Source organism: Canis lupus, chromosome 12, assembly GCF_011100685.1.
Source record: "Canis lupus familiaris isolate Mischka breed German Shepherd chromosome 12, alternate assembly UU_Cfam_GSD_1.0, whole genome shotgun sequence".
Taxonomy (NCBI): Eukaryota; Metazoa; Chordata; class Mammalia; order Carnivora; family Canidae; genus Canis; species Canis lupus.
Window position 1 is genome coordinate 5,096,694 of NC_049233.1, and position 21,133 is coordinate 5,117,826.

The following is a 21,133-nucleotide window of genomic DNA, read 5'->3' on the forward strand; positions in this document are numbered from 1 at the left end:
ATGGTACGCACTTGGTAATTGTTGATGGAGGAGAAACCACAGAGATGAGAAACCAGTGACTGGAAGACACAATCAGAAAAGGTTTTGCTGGACTCCACAGGGTTGGGAGTGCTGAGAGGGCGACTAGGGAGCCAGGGAGGAGTTTAATGGGACCACGTGGGTGTGGTGGGTACGGACAGTGCTCAGGAAAAGGTTTTGGTTTTGAGGCAAGAAGGCAGGAATTGAAAGGGAGGAATGTGACAGTCGCAACCCTCCCCTCCCAATTTTTGTGTGTTCCCCCCCCTCCATCCCCCACCCCCGGCTCGGGCGGGTGAAGAGGAGTCTCCGTTCCCCGCGGCGGGAGTGCGCGGTGGGCGGGCCGCGCCTCCCCAGGCCGGGTCCTGGGTTTCCACTCCCTCCCCCCGCCCGAGTCCCGAGCGCTGGCCGCGGTGCTGAAGCCGCGCTCTCGCAGGAGGGAGCAAGGAGGGGCCGCGCGGCGGCGGAGGGGCGGAGCTCTCTGGAGCTCGGAGCTGGAAAGGGGAGCGGGGGGCAGGGCGGCGCCAGTAGGCCTGAGACCCTGGCCGGCAGGAGAGGAGGCAGGACAGGGAGACAGCCTGGCTGGAGCGGACAAAGGCATCTGGACAAGCTTCCCCCAAAGAAACCAAGGTTGTCTTCCTTGTCTTATTTCCTAATTCTCTTTCTTCTACCTTGCAGGGACCCCCATCTTGCACCCCCCCAGCCTCCTCCCCAAACTCGGCTTAGGAGTGACCCACTTCTAGGCCTCCATCTGCAAAGCCACTGGCTTACAGCCCCCAGGATTCCAGCCCAGGGCCTACAGCCTCACCATGGTGAAGCTGCTGCCTGCCCAGGAGGCGGCCAAGATCTACCATACCAACTATGTGCGCAACTCGAGGGCTGTGGGTGTGATGTGGGGCACACTCACCATCTGCTTCTCTGTACTGGTCATGGCCCTCTTCATCCAGCCCTACTGGATCGGTGACAGTGTTAACACACCTCAGGCAGGCTATTTTGGCCTCTTCTCCTACTGTGTGGGCAACGTGCTGTCCTCTGAACTCATCTGCAAGGGTGGCCCACTGGACTTCTCCTCCATTCCCTCTAGAGCCTTCAAGACTGCCATGTTTTTTGTGGCCTTGGCCATGTTCCTCATCATTGGCTCCATCATCTGCTTTAGCCTCTTTTTCGTCTGCAACACAGCCACTGTCTACAAGATCTGCGCATGGATGCAGCTGGCTGCAGGTGAGCAGGATTAATGGGAGGGCAAGCAGGGGCCCACTTCAGGCTATAGGGTAAGCTGCACCATTCCATCCTCTGTGAAGCCTCCGGGTCTCTTACCCAGTCGTTCTCCTTTAGTTTAATTTTATTTTTTTTCAAAGATTTTTTTTTTTGAGTACTCTCTATACCCGACATGGGGCTCAAACCTGCAACCCCAAGATCGAGAGTCACTGGCTTCACCGACTGAGCTAGCCAGGTACCCTTTAGCTATTCTTCTTTAACCCAGTTCTACTCTATGCTCTGCCGAAGCTTCTGAGGAGTAGAAAATTTTAGAATGGCTAAGACCAAAAGGATGGTTGAGGTCAAACTGTTCAACCCTCTCATCTTGCAGATGAGAACTGAGGTCCAGAGAGAGGAAGTGACTAGCCCAAGAACACACAGATAGTTGATAGAATGTGTCCTGACTCCCAGGCCACCACATCAGAGGTTATTGTTGCTCTGGGAAGGAAAAAGAAGGAAGCCTCCATTGTTGGCCCTCTGGGAATAGTATCCAACCCAGGGCAAAATAAGTAAAGTACATCCTAGACAGCTCTATCTCCCACTTCTGGGTATTTGTTCTTTCTTCTTTAAGTATCCCCAGATCCCTGCCTTCAATCCTTCCCTCCCACCCCAATTGTTCTGAGGGAGATTCTAAGGTCAGTCATTGATTTGGAGTGTTATGCTGTGACCTTTCCCATAGAAATTTGCATTAAGTTCCCTCTTTCTCGGTGGAGTGAAAAGCTTTATTCCCTAGTTATCAGTTGCCATACTTGAGGCAATAAATGACAGTGATATTTTGTGATGGGGCAGTTGGGTGGTGGCTAGAGTCTTTTATTATTTTTTTTTTATTTTTTATTTTTTTTAAATTTTTTTATTTATGATAGTCACAGAGAGAGAGAGAGAGAGAGAGGCAGAGACACAGGCAGAGGGAGAAGCAGGCTCCATGCACCGGGAGCCTGATGTGGGATTCGATCCCGGGTCTCCCGGATCGTGCCCTGGGCCAAAGGCAGGCGCCAAACCGCTGCGCCACCCAGGGATCCCGGCTAGAGTCTTTTAAAACTATGTGGGATTGGTAGCTACTTATGGTGCCCAGAGGCAAGGCCTTCCCCTTTTTCTTGTTCCTGGCCCAGGCAGCCCTCTCAGTCTTTGGGTCAGCTGGTCCTGTTCTCCTCTAAAGCCTAGAAAGAGATGGCTCAAGGCCTTGCCCTGTAGCCCTTGGTCCCTTTCTACTCCAAGGTCATGCACAGACTGCCCATGCTAGGGAGATGTCCAGGAGCAGTGGTGGGACTGCAGACTCCAAAGAAAACCATCTTGACATCGTTGGTTAGAATGAGAAGCAGCATTATCCACAATAGGGGGAATGGTGCCAGGATCAGAATCCCAGACAACTGAACACATAGACTCAATACTCTGTCAGAGTTGGAGGGGACCCCAGAGAGCTGTGGGTATCCCCCCAGCTACAGATGAGGAATCTGGGGCTAAGAAAGAGGAAAAGACTTGACCAAGACTATAGCAGAGCAACTGGCAACTAAGGACCAAGGGGAACTAAAGCAGTGGGTTCCAGGAAACTAGATGTGTTCCAAAGATATTTTTATGGAAGCCACATATTTATGTAAGTATAATGACTTATAAAGCACTTTCATATATCTCATCTAGAAGAGCCCCATCCCTACCTAGGGAGGTAGCTAGTCCTCTTATTTTATAGATAAGGCTCTTCGTGGGTAACTTGTCTTTTAGCAAATGGACAGGACCTTTGATTCCGAATCTTGTACTCAGGCTACTGACTTGGCTCCAGAGCTGCCTCCCCAGTCTGTCCACCATCTCCCTCTCCTCTGGTCTCTATATGATGAGGGAGGGGCTGGGGCAGGGCTGAGGTTAATCTTGGGCAGTGGGGAGAAGGAAGGGGAATGAAGATTTAGCAGTTTTGTGACAAACTGGCATGCTTACCAGCTGGCCCTCCCTATCAGAACTATGGAATGCTGGAACCACAACCATTCCTTTCATTCTTCACACTGCCCCCTCCCACAACCTCCTGCAACAGGTGCTATTTGCTGAACAGGCAGTGCCTGGGAGAGTTTGGGTGGGGGAGGCATCATCAGGCCATTTGAATTAGACTCTATGTCATGGAGCTGGAGACACTGATAGTAGAAGTGGCCAGATGCCATCCTATGAAACATTTATGTCAGGGGAGAGCGAAGGTGGTGTCATGTTCCATTCTTTGGTGTAGGGGAATGGAAGATGAGCCAAAGGGAGGGACGAAGAGCGCATGTACTCTGCAGACAGCAACTGGGACATGCATCCATTTGAAGATGTCTCAACCAGTTAGTTTAATCGAGAAACCTGAGATCAGGGAAAGGGACAGGAGAAAGGAAAGAGGATAGATAACTGGGACAGTGTGGGGCTATAGTTTAACAATGTTAATTTAGCTTCTGGATGCCAGTTGTAAACTGTGTGTGGTTCTAGCTCCTAGAAACATAGGTAGGGCAAGTTGCATGTCTTTCTGAGTCTTGGTAACCTCCTCTGTAAGAATGTAGCAACAGTACCTCCTATCACAAGGTTCTGTGAGGATGGGACGTATAAGGCATATAAAACACCTTCTACAGTGCTTGTCACATAGTAGGTGCTCAGTAGCTGTGAAAAAACTCAAAAACAACTTTATCAGTTAGGATAGGTGAGGTAACAACTCTTAAATCCAAGTGTCTTAAAACAAAAGTTTATTTTTTGCTTGTGGTACATGCTTATTGAGGATCAGTGCTCTCACAGTTCTCTCCTGGAACCCTGGCTGATATAATATCAGGTGTCAACCAGCTTTCATCATTGCAGAGTGAAAGGGAGCTCTGGAAGGTCTCCTCCTAGCAGTTAAACACTCTACATTTCTGCTCATATTTTGTTGTCTAAGGGAAGTCTTATGGCCTTGCCTAACTTGAAAAGAGGAGACCAAGGAAGTATAATCCTACTATGTACCTGAAATATTTGTGAACACCTCTAATGCCATGCACATCCACTGAAGCTGCTTCCATTTGACTTTAGTGCCAATAATAATAGCAACAAATGGCAGTAACTGGCTGCTTGCTATGAATCAGATGCTGCACTGAGCATTTTCTCCACATGACCACACTTAATCCTCATAATACTGTTATGAGTCATGCATTATTATCTCATTCTTTTACAGATGAGAGACTGGAAATCAGAAAGGGTAGGAAAACTTGCTCGAGAATAGCATGCTGGCCTCCCCTTAGACCTCTGAGACACTATAAATAGGGTTGACCCCTACCATGTGTCCAGGTGCCTGGGTCAGGTGCTCACAGAGGGTTGCTTCCAGGTTAGAGGCCCTGGGATATTTTCCAGAGATGCTATGGAAGGAGAATTGTGCCAAGGGGAGGAGATGGGGAGAATGGAAAGTCCATAAGGAAGACTTCTTTCCACATTGACCTGTTCCCCCTCCCACCACGGTTAAGGTAGGGGCCATGCTAGTCACCAAAGCACAGGTCTTACACTAACTGGGGAAGGACATAGGTTTTACCAAAGAGCTCTGGGAGGGTTCCTGCTCTCCTTCCCTAGGTATATACCTGAAACACTTCTCATTTTGTCACTAGGTATGAAATGTCAGGACTAAATACATTCAGCTCTTTGGAGAAGTGTGTCTGGGAGTTGAGGGAATTAATTTTGGGGTCAAAAAAGTCAGGATGAGTTCAGGTGTTGGCTCTGCTCTAGCTGGATGACTGGGCAACTCACTTGGTTTCTCTGAGACTTCAGTTTTCTAATCTGTAAAATGGGATATTAATACATGGCCTACTTCACAGAGCTGTTGTCAGAATCAAGAGAAAAATGGTATGGGAAGTATTTTGTGACCTATAAGAGAACTATATAAGTAAGCTTGTCCTGTATAAAATCAAAGGAGAATTGATATACATTTAGGTGAGGAGGTGGGATCCTGATCTTTATATTTTACTGTACATTCATTTGATCTGCCGACCTTCCTTGCAAGCAGAAGCTGAGCTCAAGGTAGGTAACTAGGTCCTGTGAGGTTCTTCTTAGGTGCTCCTGGGTATGGTACAACCTTGGAACTAGAGAGCCTTCAGGCCTGTGGAAGGAGGATCAGGGATGGGAAAGTAGCACAGATCATGGAAGGCACCCCTTGCCTACATGGTGGTGGTCCTTGGGGTTGCCTTGGTCACATTCCAGGATTGTCACCTACTTGTGCAGCTGAGGTGGGATGGTCATTGGTGGGAGGGCATGGGAGAAGTGAAGAGAAGGTAGGGAAAATGACATTTTTGGCTGTAAATACTAAGTCAATGAACACACAGGATGGGATAATCGTAGCTAACACTCATGACGTACTAAGTATGTGCCAAGCACTTTTCCGTTATTAACCCATTTGAACCTCACTACAATCCAAATGAGTAGGGACTATTCATATTCCTACTTTACAGATGAGGAAACTGAGGCCCAAAAAATCTCAAGTGGCTTGCTCTGGCCCACGCAGTTAGTTAGCAAAGAGCTGGGCTTGGAATCCAGGCTGACTTTGCTAGTGTTTCCCCGCTTTTCCTATTGAGAGAATTACCTGAAAGAATGTTTTATTTTTATTTTATTTTATTTTTTTTTAGATTTTATTTATTTATTTATGAGAAACACAGAGAGAGAGAGAGAGAGAGAGAGAATGAGGCAGAGACACAGGCAGAGAGAGAAGCAGGCTCCACGCAGGGAGCCCAACGTGGGACTCCATCCCGAGTCTCCAGGACCAGGCCCTGGGCTGAAGGCAGCGCTAAACCGCTGAGCCACCCGGGCTGCCCTGAAAGAGTGTTTTTTATTTATTTATTTATTTATTTATTTATTTATTTATTTATTTATTTTTAATTTTTATTTATTTATGATAGTCACAGAGAGAGAGAGAGAGGCAGAGACATAGGCAGAGGGAGAAGCAGGCTCCATGCACCGGGAGCCCGACGTGGGATTCGATCCCGGGTCTCCAGGATCACGGCCTGAGCCAAAGGCAGGCGCTAAACTGCTGCACCACCCAGGGATCCCGAAAGAGTGTTTTAAAAACAGGGATTCTTGAGCTCTGGAAATCAGCATTTTATTTTATTTTATTTTATCTTATTTTATTTTATTTTTAAAGATTTTATTTATTTATTCATGAGAGACACACACACAGAGAGAGAGAGAGAGAGGCAAAGACACAGGCAGAGGGAGAAGCAGGCTCCATGTAGGGAGGCTGACGTGGGACTCCATCCCCGTTCTCCAGGATCACACCCTGGGCTGAAGGTGGCGCTAAACCACTGAGCCACCTGGGCTTCCCTGGAAATCAGCATTTTAAATAAATATTAGAGATTCTTAAATTCAGGAAAGGGTTAGCAACTGCACTGAACTCTACTAAGTAAGGCTTGAAGAGGCTTATTTGCTTGAATGAAAAGTTCATGAAGGAAGAAGCCAGAGATGGGGCTGGAAAATTTTGTGTATTCATTAAATCTAAGATTCCCAAGTTGTAGAACATGCCATTATTGTATGTGCTGTAAGGAGGAAAAATACTTTTTTTTTTTCTTAAATAGCAGAATGTGGGACTTGAACTTGCAACCCTGAGATTAAGACCTGAGCTGATATCAAGAGTCAGAGCTTCACCGACTGAACCACCCAGATGCCCAGGAAAAATACTCTAATCAAACGATGGCCTGAAACTTTCTTATTATACTTATTTCAGAGCTATTGGAGTATGAAGAGATATTCATCTTAGGAGTGATGAGTTCTCTGGGCTGGGACCAGATTTTGGCAGGGTTTGAAGCCAGGGTAGCCGATGCTTCATCAAGTCCACAGTGAGGGTCGTGGCTGAGGGCCTAGTAGGACCACCTGGTGCCATGGCAGGCTCTACTGAGGAGCTCTGCTTTCTGCCTCTACCCATGACCAAGGGCAATTGACTTTAGTTCTTGGATCTTTAATTTTCAACCATGTGTTCTACAAGAGTGATGGTAGGAGCGGTCCCATATGTCACAGGCTGTTAACACCAGGAGAAGGGAGGTGACAAGATGTCAGCAGTGCAGGGTGGGAGGTAGCAGGCAGAGCATACCCAGTCTGACAGCATCTGCACCCCCTGCTGCCCTCTCAGCCACAGGCCTGATGATTGGCTGCCTGGTCTACCCAGATGGTTGGGACTCAAGTGAGGTGCGGCGCATGTGTGGGGAGCAGACGGGCAAGTATACACTGGGCCAGTGCACCATCCGCTGGGCCTTCATGCTGGCCATCCTCAGCATCGGAGATGCCCTCATCCTCTCCTTCCTGGCCTTTGTGCTGGGCTACCGGCAGGACAAGCTCCTCCCGGATGACTACAAGGCAGATGGAAAAGGTAACTCTCATCCCCCAAGGAGGTGGGGCTTCCTTTCAGCCATTGGTCCTTGGCCAAGGGTTGGGGACACCAAGACCAATCAGACATGCCCTTATTCCAGAGGCCAACGGTCAGTGGGGGTTTGCAAGCCAGCAGGTGATGAGGTGATGACAGCAGCTGTCTGTGATAGAAGAGTGTCTTTCCTTCTCCCTCATGCCCTCACTCCTGTCAGGGTCTACAGAGGAGAGAACCCTGGTCCAGCCTGGGGAGGTAGGTATGGCCTCCTATAGAAGGCAGCACTGACTGGGTCTTAAAGTTCACTGGGAGTTTGCTCAGTGCAGAGAGAGGAACAACAGGTTAGCAGAGGGCTGAGTTGTGGGGGCTAGAGGAGAAAGGCAGGTTGGGGGCAGATGTGACAGCTTGTGGAGTGCAGACGGTGGGTGCTCCCTTGAGTTAAAAGTAGCTTTGGGGTTCTCTGTTTCATTGTTTTTTAATTTTTTAAAGATTTTATTTTTTTATTCATGAGAGACACACAGAGAGAAAGAGGTAGAGACACAGGCATAGAGAAAAGCAGGCTCCATGCAGAGACCTCTCCAGTCTCCTTTCCCCATAGTTGTCTTCACCCCATTGACCTGAACTAGAAGAAAGAGGCAAACTCCCTTGCCCCCTCGCCCCCCATGACCAAGGACCCTTCCCAGACGAGGAACTTAAAGCCCGGAAGGGAGACCCACCCAGAAGTACACAGAAAGGTGGTGCAAAGAGCCCAGAACTCTGGGCTTCTCTGGCTCAGCCCAGGGCCCACTTCTCCATAAGGAAGTAATCAAACATCTCACCCTTCTTTGTAAATAGAAGAGTGACTCCCACACCTAAGCTAAGTGGTTAAAGATGAAAAGCAAATTATTAGAATGAGCTGGGCCAAGGAGGAGAGAAAAGAGAGGTACCTTTCCATTTTAGGAGGTGCCTATAGCTTCTAGGTTCTGGGGATACTCAAAGCCTGGGTCCCTTGAAAACCCCATAAAGGGAAAGGAAATGGAACTAGCAATCCTGTGAGGACAGGTTGGAGGTGGCGAGTCTAGCAGCAAGCTGCACAACCAGCACTTTCTCCATTGATGGAGGGTTTTCCAGAAAGGCTTTAGCAGGAGCTGCTGGAGGCATTTTATTTAGCTCTCATCCTCAAGGCAGGGCCAGCCTTAAATCTGTCTGGACACAGCAGAGAACACCTTTATATAGCTCATTTGCATTCTTTCCTTTTCAGAAAGGATTCTTTCAGCTGGAAAGAAATTTCATTGACATTATCCACTCATTCACCTGTTTAGCTCACAACCCTGAGATCAAGACCTCAACTGAGATCAAGAGTCAGGGTCTACAGAGGAGAGAGCTACTTAACTGACTGAGCCACCCAGGCATCCCCACATACCTCCCTTTAAAGTCCTTTCTTTGGGCAGCCCAGGTGGCTCAGCGGTTTAGCGCCACCTTGGGCCCAGGGTGTGGTCCTGGAGACCCAGTATCTAGTCCCGCATCGGGCTCCCTGCATCGGGCTCCCTGCGTGGAACCTGCTTCTCCCTCTGCCTGTGCCTCTGCCTCTCTCTCTCTGTGTCTCTCATGAATAGATAAATAAAAAAATCTTTAAAAAAAGTGCTTTCTTTTAAAATCTTATTTTATTTTTGAAAAGATTTTATTTATGTGACAGAGAGAGAAAGCCCAAGGAGGGGGAGCAGCAGAGGGAGAGGGATAAGTTCCCTGCTCATCAGGGAGCCCGATGTGAGGCTCCATCTTAGGACCCTGGGATCATGACCTGATCCAAGGGCAGATGCGCAACCAACTGAGCCATCCAGGTGCCACTCCCCCCCCTTCCCCCTGCCGCCTCTTTAAAGTGCTTTCTTATGAAGAGATGGTTTTGTCCATTTGACACTTTTCTTTACAAATCATAATGTCAGTTGGCTCTCCTCTCCTTCCCTTTCTCCTTTCATATCCCCTCGACCTGTTTTCAATCTTTTCAGATTTTTTTCTCTCCATATTTTAGTTTCTTCACTATCATGCAGGATTTAATTCATCCTTTTTGTTTATTATCTGTTAGAAAATACCCAAATAACCTTTCTGAATACATCTAACTATTCAGTGAAGTAGTTATTGCCTCTGTCAAAGCACAGAATTGAATCAGGAAAGCAGAGTTTGAATCCCAGTTCTTCCAAGTCACTTTCTTCAAGGTAAAAAGGGCAACACCAACTCCTGCTCTGTTACCTCCATTAGTGTGTGGCATGAGCGAAACAATGAAAGCAGGAATGAAGCCTTGCACAAGTACAGAGTTGCTGATCCACTCTTTAAGAGTTAAGGAGGCAGAGGAGAATGAGTGTGGGCTTTGGAGTCAGACCTGGATTTAAAATTTGGGCTCCACTGTTATCTAACTGTGACTTTGCAGAGATTGATTAACTTCTCTGAGTCTCAGCTTCCTCATCTGAGCCTCATTTTTATGGAGAGAGATAGGCGGCAGGTTTCTCTTCATTTGTAAAAAATACCTACTTCAAAAAATCATGAACAAGATAAGGCTCAGCAACAAGATAAGGATATGTGCTCTTGTCACTGCTGTTGAAGACTGTACTGGAGGTTATAGCCAGGGAAATTAGGCAAGAAAAAGAAAGAAAAGAAATCCAGTTTGGAGAGGAAGAAGTATAACTATCTCTATTAGTAGATGACATGATTTTGCACATGGAAAATCCTAAATAATCCACTAAAAATCTATTAAAGCTAATATATAACATCAGCAAAGTTGCAAGATACAAGCAATATACAAGAATCTATTGCATTTGTATACACTAGCAATGAACAATCTGAACATGACATTAAAACAATTTCATTTATAATAGCATAAAAAAGAATAAAATATGTATAAATAAATTTAACAAAAGAAATATAAGATTTATACATGAAAATTAAAAAACATTGTTGGAAGTTATTAAAGGCCTAAATAGATGGAAACATCCATGTTTATTGATCAGAAAACTTAATATATTAAGATGGCAGTGCTCCCCAAACTGATCTACAGATTCAAGGCAATCCTTATCAAAATCTCAGTTGGTTTTTTGCAGAAATTGATAAGCTGATCCTAAAATGGAAATGCAAGGGACCCAGAATAGCCAAAACAATCACAAAAAAGAAAGAGATTGGAGGACACTCATGTCCTGATTTTGAAACTTACTACAAAGCTACAGTAATCAAGATGGTGTGGTACTGGTATGAGGACAGACATACAGATCAATGGAATAAAATGGAGATTCCAGAAATAAAGCCAAGCATCTATGGCAATTTTTCTTTCTTTCCTTTCTTTCTTTCTTTCTTTCTTTCTTTCTTTCTTTCTTTCTTTCTTTCTTTCTTCTTTCTTTCTTTCTTCTTTTATTTATTCATGAGATACACAGAGAGAGAGAGAGGCAGAGACATAGGCAGAGGGAGAAGCAGGCTCCCTGTGGGGAGCTTGATGTAGAACTCGATCCCAGGACCCGGGGATCATACCTGGAGGCAAAGGCAGACACTCAACCACTGAGCCACCCAGATGCCCCAGGGAAAATTGATTTTCAACAAAGATGCCAAGACCACTCAGTGAAGGAAAAGAATAGTGTTTTCAGGGATCCCTGGGTGGCGCAGCGGTTTGGCGCCTGCCTTTGGCCCAGGGCACGATCCTGGAGACCCGGGATCGAATCCCACTTCGGGCTCCCGGTGCATGGAGCCTGCTTCTCCGCCTTTCTCTCTCTCTCTGTGTGACTATCATAAATAAATAAAAATTAAAAAAAAAAAAGAATACTGTTTTCAATAAATGGTGCTGGAACAACCACATGCAAAAGAATGAAGTTGGACTACATAGCCACCTCACAATGTATATAAAAAACTCAGAATGGATCAAAGACCTAAATGTAAGATGTAAAATTATAAAAATCTTAGAAGAAAGCAAAGGTATAAATCTTTGTGATCCTAGATTAGGCAGAGGTTTCTTAGATGTGATACCTAATACACAAGCAACTAAAGGAAAAATATAAATAAATCAGATTTCATGAAAAACAGAAACTTTATTTTTTTAAATCCTTTTTTTTTTAAGATCTTATTTATTTATTCATAGAGACACAGAGAGAGGCAGAGACACAGGCAGAGAGAGAAGCAGGCTCCATGCAGGGAGCCCGATGCAGGACTCGATCCCAGGTCTCCAGGATCACACCCCAGGCTGCAGGCAGTGCTAAACCGCCGCGCCACCGGGGCTGCCTGAAAAACAAAAACTTTAAAGATTATCAACCAGAAAGTGAAAAGACAATCCAAAGATTGGGAGAAAATACTTGCAAATAATGATTCTAGTATCCAGAATATATTAAGAACTCCTACAACTTAAGTAAAAAATATAAATAACCCGATTTTTAAAGTGGGCAAAGGATTTGAACAGACATTTCTCCAAGGAAGGCATCCAAATAAGCATATGAAAAGACAGTCTTCGTCACTAGTCATCAGGAAAATGCAAATCAAAACCCCAGTGAGCTATTTTACAGTCACTAGGATAAAGTCAGTAAAAAAGATGAACAATAACAGGTGTTGGTGGGCACGTGGGGAAATTGGAACTCTCATATGCTGCTAGTGAAAATGCAAAATCATGCAGTTGCTGTGGAAAACAGAAGGGCAGTTCCTCAAATGGTTAAACATAGAGTTACCATGTGACTAGATATGTAGATATAATTTACTCCTAAATGTGTGTGCAAGAAAATTGAAAATATGTTTGTACCACAACTTGTATACAAATGGTCATAGCAGCCTAATAGCCGAAAAGTGGAAACAACCCAAATATGCATCAACTGATGACTTGGGTAGACGATATGTGTATATCCGCCCAGTGGAATATTATTTAGCTTTAAAAAGGAAAGAAGAGGGGTAGCCCAGGTGGCTCAGCGGTTTAGCGCCGCCTTCTGCCCAGGGCGTGATCCTGGAGAGCCAGGATCGAGTCCCATGTCAGGCTCCCTGCATGGAGCCTGCTTCTCTCTCTGCCTCTCTCTCTCTCTCTCTCTCTGTCTCTCATGAATAAATAAAATCTTTAAAAATAATAATAATAAAGAAAGAAAGAAAAAGGAATGAAGTGCTCCTAAGTGCTACCATATGGATGAACCTTGAAGACATTGTGAGAGGAGCCATACACAAAAGACCATATGTTGTATGGTCCCATTTATATAAAGTGTTCAGAATAGGCAGATCCGTAAAGAAAGAATGTAGGTTTCAGTAGTTGTCCAGAGCTGTAAAGAGGGGGAAACAGGGAGTGATTGATAATAGGTTTCTCTTTGGGGCGATGGAAATGTTCTAGAATTGGATATCAGTGGTGGTTGCACAACTCGGTGATTATACTGACAACCCACCAAGCTGTACACTTTAAATGAGTAAATTTTATGTTAGTAAGTTATACCTCAATAATAAAAAAAAAGACAGTGTGAGGGATCCCTGGGTGGTGCAGCGGTTTGGCGCCTGCCTTTGGCCCAGGGCGCGATCCTGGAGACCCGGGATCGAATCCCACGTCGGGCTCCCGGTGCATGGAGCCTGCTTCTCCCTCTGCCTGTGTCTCTGCCTCTCTCTCTCTCTCTCTCACTGTGTGCCTATCATAAATAAATAAAAAAATTTAAAAAAAATATTAAAAAAAAAAGACAGTGTGAGGGATTAGATAGTGTGTATAGAGCACTAACAGTGTCTGCATGTTATACAGGTGATTCATAAATATTAGTTCTCTCCCCCTTCTGTCCTTCCAGCATCTCCAACTTTTCACAGCATCCATCTGCCCACCCAGTAACAGCCCCTGCACTCCATGTGCCCACCGACAGGTTCAGGCACTGGGGGTACAGGATTGAGGGAAGAAGTCTAATTGGACCTTCCCATCTGATAAGGGACACCACAGGCAAAATGGAATCACAAGCTGATGAACATTATGAAGAAAAAAACCCCTCAAGGCTTTTTGAGAGTGAATGAAAGAAATCTGATCTAGTTTGGAGAGGGAGAGGGAGTTATCCTGAAAACAAGGCTTGGTTGTAAACAAATGATGTTCTTTTTCCTTGCAGAGGAAGTCTGAAGCAGCTGAAGGGTTGGTGAGTAATTCCATTGTTGGGTGGTCTTCGTGCTTTTGCGAGGGCTGTGGCCTCCCTGGCTGGTGGGGCTGGGGAGAGGAACAAGGACTCTGGCAGGGGCTCACTGGCATCTGAGACCCTCTCGTTCTACTTCTGTCTCCAGAAGGGGAAAAAGAACAGGAAGAAATAATTTATTTTTTTTTAAAGTTTATTTATGATAGTCACACAGAGAGAGAGAGAGAGGCGGAGACATAGGCAGAGGGAGAAGCAGGCTCCATGCACCAGGAGCCCGATGTGGGATTCGATCCCGGGTCTCCAGGATCGTGCCCTGAGCCAAAGGCAGGCGCTAAACCGCTGCGCCACCCAGGGATCCCGGGAAGAAATAATTTAAAACAGGCAGGTAGTTTCATAAACTCATCTTTCTCTGGAGCCTGGCAAAAAAGAACAGACTGTTTAGAAGTCATTATTCTAATTTGGGCCTTTATTTTCAGGAAGATTTTCAGTGGTTTGTAAGAAACATAATAGAAAACTTAGTAAAATAAAAAATAAAAGTCACAGAGAAAAACAAATATTCCCAAAAGCTAGGCTAATAGAAATACTGTGTTGAGTATTAAATTTAGCTTTATGCTTCTTGATAGCTGAGGCAAAAGAAAAATATGATGTAACCAGTTTTAATGTCTGGTTGAAAAGGAAGCACAACATATCAATTTCCTTATTGTCTTTTAAGTTTCCAAAATACGGAATATTAAGGAACACATTAAAAAAAAAGCTCATCATAGTATCACCTTCCAGATGCTGCCACTTAATGAGGACCTCCAGCAGGCCAGGCACTTTGGGGAGGAGGGATTATCTACATTTCAGCTATTTAAATTTTTGCAAAGTACCTTCCAATCCTTGACCACATATACTTTTCTGAATAAATGTAAATTAGTATTGCTCTCCTCCTGCATATTTATTAGATGATTCTCAAACTCTAATATGCATACAAGCCACCAGGGGTCTTGTTAAAATCAGCTTCTGATTCAGTTGAAGTGGGGCCACAGACACTGTGTTTCTAACCTGCTTCTCATAATGGTTACACTTTGAGTAGCAAACTATTAGACTATTAGAGCATGAACATTTTCACATCTCTTATCAATGTTCGTTACTAAGTATTTTTTTAAGATTTTATTTATTTAAAGATGTTATTTATTCTTCAGAGACACATAAAGAGAGACAGAGACACAGGCAGAGGGAGAAGCAGGCTCCCTGTGGGGAGCCTAATGCGGGACTTGATCCTAGGATCCTGGATCACGACCTGAGCCGATGGCTGACGACCTGAGCCGATGGCAGACGCTCAACCCCTGAGCCACCCAGGCAACCCAAAGATTTTATTTTTAAGTAATTTCTATGCCCAATGTGGGGCTTGAGCTCACAATCCCAAAATAAAGAGTTGCATGCTCAATCAACAGAGCCAGCCAGGTACTCCCATTATTAAAGTTTTTAAAAGCCACCAACTCCACAGCACTGGTGTACCATTTAATTGCTAAACTAGACCTTGGTTTTTACCCATTTAGGATTGTTCTCACAGATAATAACTTTTTGCTTCTGCTGATAAATCTTGGATTGGAATGACTGAATCAAAGATAACTACACTTTTTTCTTTTTGCACTCTTTCAAAAAATCTGAATAATGGGGACGCCTGGATGGTTCAGCAATTGAGCATCTGCCTTCGGCTCAGGTCGTGATCCTCAGTTGGCGATTGCGATCGAGTCGCGCATTGGGCTCCCTGCAGGGAGCCTGTTTCTCCCTCAGCCTGTGTCTCTGGCTCTCTCTCTGTGTCTCTCATAGATAAATAAATACAATCTTTAGAAAAAAAATCTGAACAATGTATTTAAAGATTTTATTTGAGAAAGAGGAGAGAGAGAGAGAGAGTGAGCATGAGCAGGGGGAGGGGTAGAGAGAGAGGTAGAGGGAGAAGCAGAGGCCCCGCTGAGCAGGGAGCCCAATGAGAGGCTCAATCCTGGGACCTGAGCTGAAGGTGAATGCTTAACTGACTGAGCCACCCAGGTGCCCCTGAACAATGTATTTTAAAAAAACAGTTCACCCATTTCTTACACCTCACTGTCCATATGTTTGTTATTGTTGTTGTTGTGTGTGTGTACCTTTCAGGATTCCACATATGAGAGTATATGTAGTATTTGTCTTTGGCTGAGTAATATTCTATTGTGTATATGTAGCACAATTTTTAAATCTATTCATCTGTTGACACTTAGGTTATAAATAATGCTGTGATGAACATGGAAGTGTGTGTATCTTTTTGAGTTAGTGTTTTTGTTTTCTTTGGATAGATACCCTAAAGTGGAATTGCTGGACAATATGGTAGCTCTATTTTTAATCTGTTGAGGAACCTCCATATTATTTTTCATGGTGGCTGCACCAATTTATATTCCCACTAACACTGCACAAAGGTTCTCTTTTCTCCACAAACTCACCAACACTTATTTCTTGTCTGATAACAGCCATTCTAACATGTGTGAGGTGCCCTCTCACTGTGGTTTTGATTTGCATTTCCCTAATAGTTGAACATCTTTTCATGTGCCTGTTGGCCATGAAGAAGACATATGTCTTCTTTGGGAAAATGTTTATTCATATCCTTTGCTCATTTTTTTTCTAATGGATCATAGGTTTATTTTTTTAAGGACTTTATTTATTTATTCAGAGAGAGAGAGAGAGAGGCAGAGACACAGGCAGAGAGAAGCAGGCACCATGCAAAGAGCCTGACATGGGACTCGATCCAGGGTCTCCAGGATCACGCCCTGGGCTGCAGGCGGCGCTAAACCGCTGCACCACCGGGGCTGCCCTCCTTTGCCCATTTTTAAATTAGATTGTTTTCTTGCTACTAACTTAAATGAGCTCTTTATATATTTTGGATATTAATCCCTTATCAGATATATGACTTGCTAATGTCTCCTATTCAGTAGGTTGCCTTTTCATTTTGTTGGTGGTTTCCTTCACTGTGCAGAGCTTTTTGTGTAGTCCTGCATGGTTTTTCTGCTTTTGGTGTCAGATTTTTTTTTTTCTTTTTCTTTTTTTTTTTTTTTTGGTGTCTGATTCAAAAAGCACTGCCAAGACCTACATCAAGGAGCTAACTGCCTATGTTTTCTTCTAGGAGTTTTATGGTTTCAGGTCTTATATTTAAGTCTTTAGTCCAATTTGAGTTAACTTTTGTGTATAGTTTAGGATAGTGGTCCAGTTTCATTCTTTAGCATGGGGTTGTCCAGTTTCCCCAGCACCATTTATTGAAGAGACTGTCCTTTCCTCATTGTATATTCATGGCTCCTTTGTCATAAATTGACCAAATATGCAGGGGTTTATTTCTGGGCTTTCTACTCTCTTCCACTGATTGATGTGTCTGTTTTTATGCCAATACCATACTCTTTAAGCTTATATAGTTTGAAATCAGGGAGCCATGATGTGATGCCTCTAGCTTTGTTCCTTCCCAGATTGCTTTGGCTTTTCTTTTTTTACAACATTTTATTTACATTTTATGAGACATAAGTTATTACCTGAGGCACATTGAATACTATCTTATACATTAAGGAAATGTGCATGTCTGGGTAGAACTAAATCAAAATGTGAACATACATGGGGAAGTTTTTGTTTGTTTTGATTTGCTTTTTTAAAAAATGTCAAATTTTATACTCTTGCCTTTTTTTTTTTAATACCACAGGTCATCTATTTCCCTGACAATGGAAAATTAAGGAATCAAATTCTTCAGAGATAAGAACTTTTTCCTTCCATGCTTCCCTGTCCTTGGCTACTATAGGCCTGATGTTCTCGTTCTGAAGCCTTTCATGATAGGATTAGAACCTGACATTCTCCTGAGACAAGACAGAAAACTTACAAGTGAAGCAGAACTACAGTGACCCGCATCAAAGATATTCAGAGAGACAATGGGTGGTACTCTACCCAAGCCCCAGCTCTCTTCTTATCCCCTTTACACCAGCGATCACTTTACCCTCTAGAGGCTTCTCTGTAAAATGAGAGGGCTAAATGAATCCATGTATTGGGGCCCCCGAGGTCAGATTCTCCGACAGACTGCATTGAACGCACATTGGAAACTGCCACTCAGCTCTAAAAGGGCAGCTGAGAAAGAGGTGATTGTAAGCCTGCTAGACCATTTCAGATTGAGGTATTGGGGGTCCTTTGCTTCTTCTCACATTTTTTAAAAAGATGTTCTTTATTTATTCATGAGAGACAAAGAGGCAGAGACACAGGCAGAGGGAGAAGCAGGCTCCATGCAGGGAGCCCAACATGGGACTCGATCCTGGGACCCCAGGATCACGACCTGAGCCTAAGGCGGTGCTAAACTGCTGAGCCACCCAGGCTGCCCACATTTTGTTTTCTTATTGATGATCAGGGGTGGGTAAGGAATGGAGGGGCCACTGAACCTGAATCCATCAGGAAGTCCTATTAAGACTGGGTGAACACAAAATCTAAAAACTTAGGACTTTAGACTACTCCCTGCCTAGGGGATGGTACATAGAAACAGGGTTTTGTTGATCATTCACAGTGGATAAACCTGAGGAACAGGTGTTTTTTTCCTGGTCGTGTGCATTCACTAAGAAGATGTGGCTGCTGGTGGAGAGGAGAGGAGGTAAATGATGAACTGTAATGGATCTTGTTACTTGACCAAGGAGCTGTCACTAACACAGTAAACCATAGGTTTCTCATTCCTGGGCTGCAAGGCATGCTTTTTTTTTTTTTTTCCTTAAACACTACCCCCAACTTATAACCTAGGCGAGGGTCCCATGTTCTACTGAATGAGCCAGCCAGGTGCCCCATAGGGCATGCTTTTTAACCAATGCACCAACAACCCACTCAGTCAGTGTGGTTTCTTGTACAGTTCAGATGGATTAGGAATGAGTACCCCAACACTGTCCTGTTGTTGGTAATGGGAACTAGTAGAATGGGACTCAAGGGTGATGATGTTTATATTTTTGTGTGTTGATAAAATTGTCAGGCATTTTATGCAGACCTCATGAATGACAGACTCCCAACAAATTCCATAGCTTAGTGCCTTTTCGAGTTATATTCGTTTACTTCTCATAATTTTACGTTTTATATAACTTTTCTAAAAGTCTACCTTCTAAAAATTTCTTGCTAAAATAGTAACTGTGGTGGTCCACAGAAGCTTCTGGGGCACTTAGGGTGCGCTTGCCAACAGCCTGCACCTTGCTCTTGGCAGGAACAGCACGTTTCACCAAAGCACTCAAGAGTCAGTTTACCAATAACCAGTGCTGGGAAGGATCTGCAGATTTAAGTCAGATGACCCAGATGACCTTTTGCTTTATGTTAAAAAAAACTCAGAATTCAACCTCTCAAATCACAGTATTGATTTTGGTTGATATCTAAGTAACTGTTTATCAGCTCAAGTGGCTTTCCTTTTAAATTCTTTTTTAAGATTTTATTTATTTATTCATGAGAGACAGACACACACACACACACACACACACACACACAGAGGCAAAGACACAGGCAGAGGGAGAATCAGGCTCCATGCAGGGAGCCCGACCTGGGACTCAATCCCAGGTCTCCAGGATCACGTCCTGGGCTGACGGCGGCACTAAACCGCTGAGCCACCCGGGCTGCCCTCCTTTTAAATTCTTAAAGGCAGGAATCTCATCTCTGAAAGCATTAGAGAATCAGTAAAGTCAGCACTCCTCTAACCAAGTATTCCTCACTTCAGGCTTGCCTCTGTTGGGCTGGGCTGTTGGGCTGGTTGTGAGGCCCAACTGTTACCAACAGTGACTAGGCCTGAGTAGATGTGGTCGAGAGGACCAGTCATTTGTATCAGAGATGTGAACTGGAAGGATACTGGAAATGCTTTCATTGTCTTACATCCTTGTATTAGTTATCTGTTGCTGTATACCTAACATGTTACCACGGAACTCAGTGACTTGAAACGTTTTAATTTTTGTGGGTTAGAGATCTGGCAAGAGTTAGTTAGGTGTCCCTGTCTCAAGGTTTCTCACAAGGCTGCAAGTTGTCTAATCATTCTGAACTCAGTGGTTGTCTGCGGGAGGCAGTTTTTCACAAGCAGCTGGACTGAGGGCCTCCCCAGAAGGTTCTCACATGGCAGCTTGCTTCTCCAGAAGAGTTCCAGGACAGAGCAAGGGAGAGGCACAAAGAACAGCAGCCACAGCCCTTTGTAACCCATCTCAGTAATAACACCTGTCATGTTCACCTTAATCTGTTACAACAGTCACAAAGTCGGCCTGAAGTCAAGGTGAGGGGATTATACAAGTGCATTAGTATCAGGTGGGAATCACTGGGGTCTTTTTTAAAGTTGTTTTTCAAGTTATTCATGATTTTCTGCCGAAATGGGCACTTACCAGAATGCTTTTATTGAAATGAAGGTTAGATTATAGTAATCTTACTTGCTGATGGCTACATGTGTTTTGTAATAAATTACATTGAAGATCAAATGAGGGCTCAAACCCTCAAAACTCACCCCTTTTGTTATCTCAATTAGACTGATAGTAGGGTCCACTAATTTCCAACACCAATAGTACCTTATTTACTTATGAAATCCAGAGCAACAAATGCATTGTCCTAAGGGCACAACTTCTAGGAACATAGTTCAAATTGTAGACAGCCAATGCACTTATACAAAGTCCAGTTTTGGCAAATGGGAGGACAAGGCTTGTCACTAAAATGGGCAAAAAGTAGATCTGAATGAAGGACAAAGATTATGATGACAAAGCCTCATCGCTTATAAGAAATGGTACAGCCAGCAACACTACATACCTAATGTAAATTTGCTTGATTTTAAAGAACTTCTAAACATGATCTCAAATTTTCTGGCTTTTTAACTGGGTTATAGGATATCACAAGGAGTTGGTATGAATATTTGTGCAAATACTTAAAGTGCAAAGACAAATGTGTATCGGACATGTAATTTTTAAATTCCAACTTTTAAAAACAAGACTAGAGACATAAAAACAAACTTCCTTCTCAGGAAGTCTCAAGGTTCATAGATTTTATGTATGTTTACATATTTAATCTTCATATACTGCAGAGTGTGCAAGACATCTTAGTTACCAATGCCCTGCTAACTCCAAAGGGACCAAATTGGTGGGCAAAACAAAAAAGGACTATTCAAGTTTCTCTGGTGTCATCAGGCCTTATTTTTCGAACAAATCTCTAATTTTATTATCAATAACTCACCAGTATACAGTAATTTAACAGCAAATCCCTTTCCTCGTAGGGACAAACTGGAAGACTCAACAGGCTTCAAAAATAGAATGGGCAGTAATAAAGTTCACTTGCAACCTGGGCTGGCTCTGGAGCAGCTAAATGGTTCCCCTGTGGACACCTGAACCCTGGTTTGCTGGTTCTCCTAGGATAGCGGTTAAGTTTCCCCAAACCCTTGGGAGTTCCAGGCCATACATTTAACACAAGGCTTAGAGAGACTGCCTACATTGGTCAGTCTGGGGAGCACACTGGC

At 44.1% G+C, this 21,133-nt stretch overlaps 1 protein-coding gene across 3 annotated transcripts; it reads left to right on the forward strand.

Annotated features, from left to right (window-relative positions):
- Nucleotides 1-447: 447 nt before the first annotated feature.
- On the forward strand, nt 448-17,780 carry LHFPL5 (LHFPL tetraspan subfamily member 5). 3 transcript variants are annotated; one of them, XR_005367607.1, is made up of 5 exons: nt 448-1,236; nt 7,352-7,588; nt 7,689-7,837; nt 13,636-13,662; nt 17,354-17,780. XR_005367607.1 is itself a non-coding variant. In XM_038553850.1 (4 exons), exons 1-3 carry the CDS (start codon nt 825-827, stop codon nt 13,644-13,646), a joined length of 660 nt encoding a protein of 219 aa, XP_038409778.1. In that variant the 5' UTR covers nt 455-824; the 3' UTR covers nt 13,647-13,662; nt 17,354-17,780. The 3 variants fall into 3 exon arrangements, 2 of the variants coding, with proteins under 2 accessions (XP_038409777.1, XP_038409778.1); XM_038553850.1 differs by lacking the exon at nt 7,689-7,837 and having other exon boundaries at nt 455-1,236; XM_038553849.1 differs by lacking the exons at nt 7,689-7,837; nt 13,636-13,662 and having other exon boundaries at nt 449-1,236.
- Nucleotides 17,781-21,133: the final 3,353 nt, after the last annotated feature.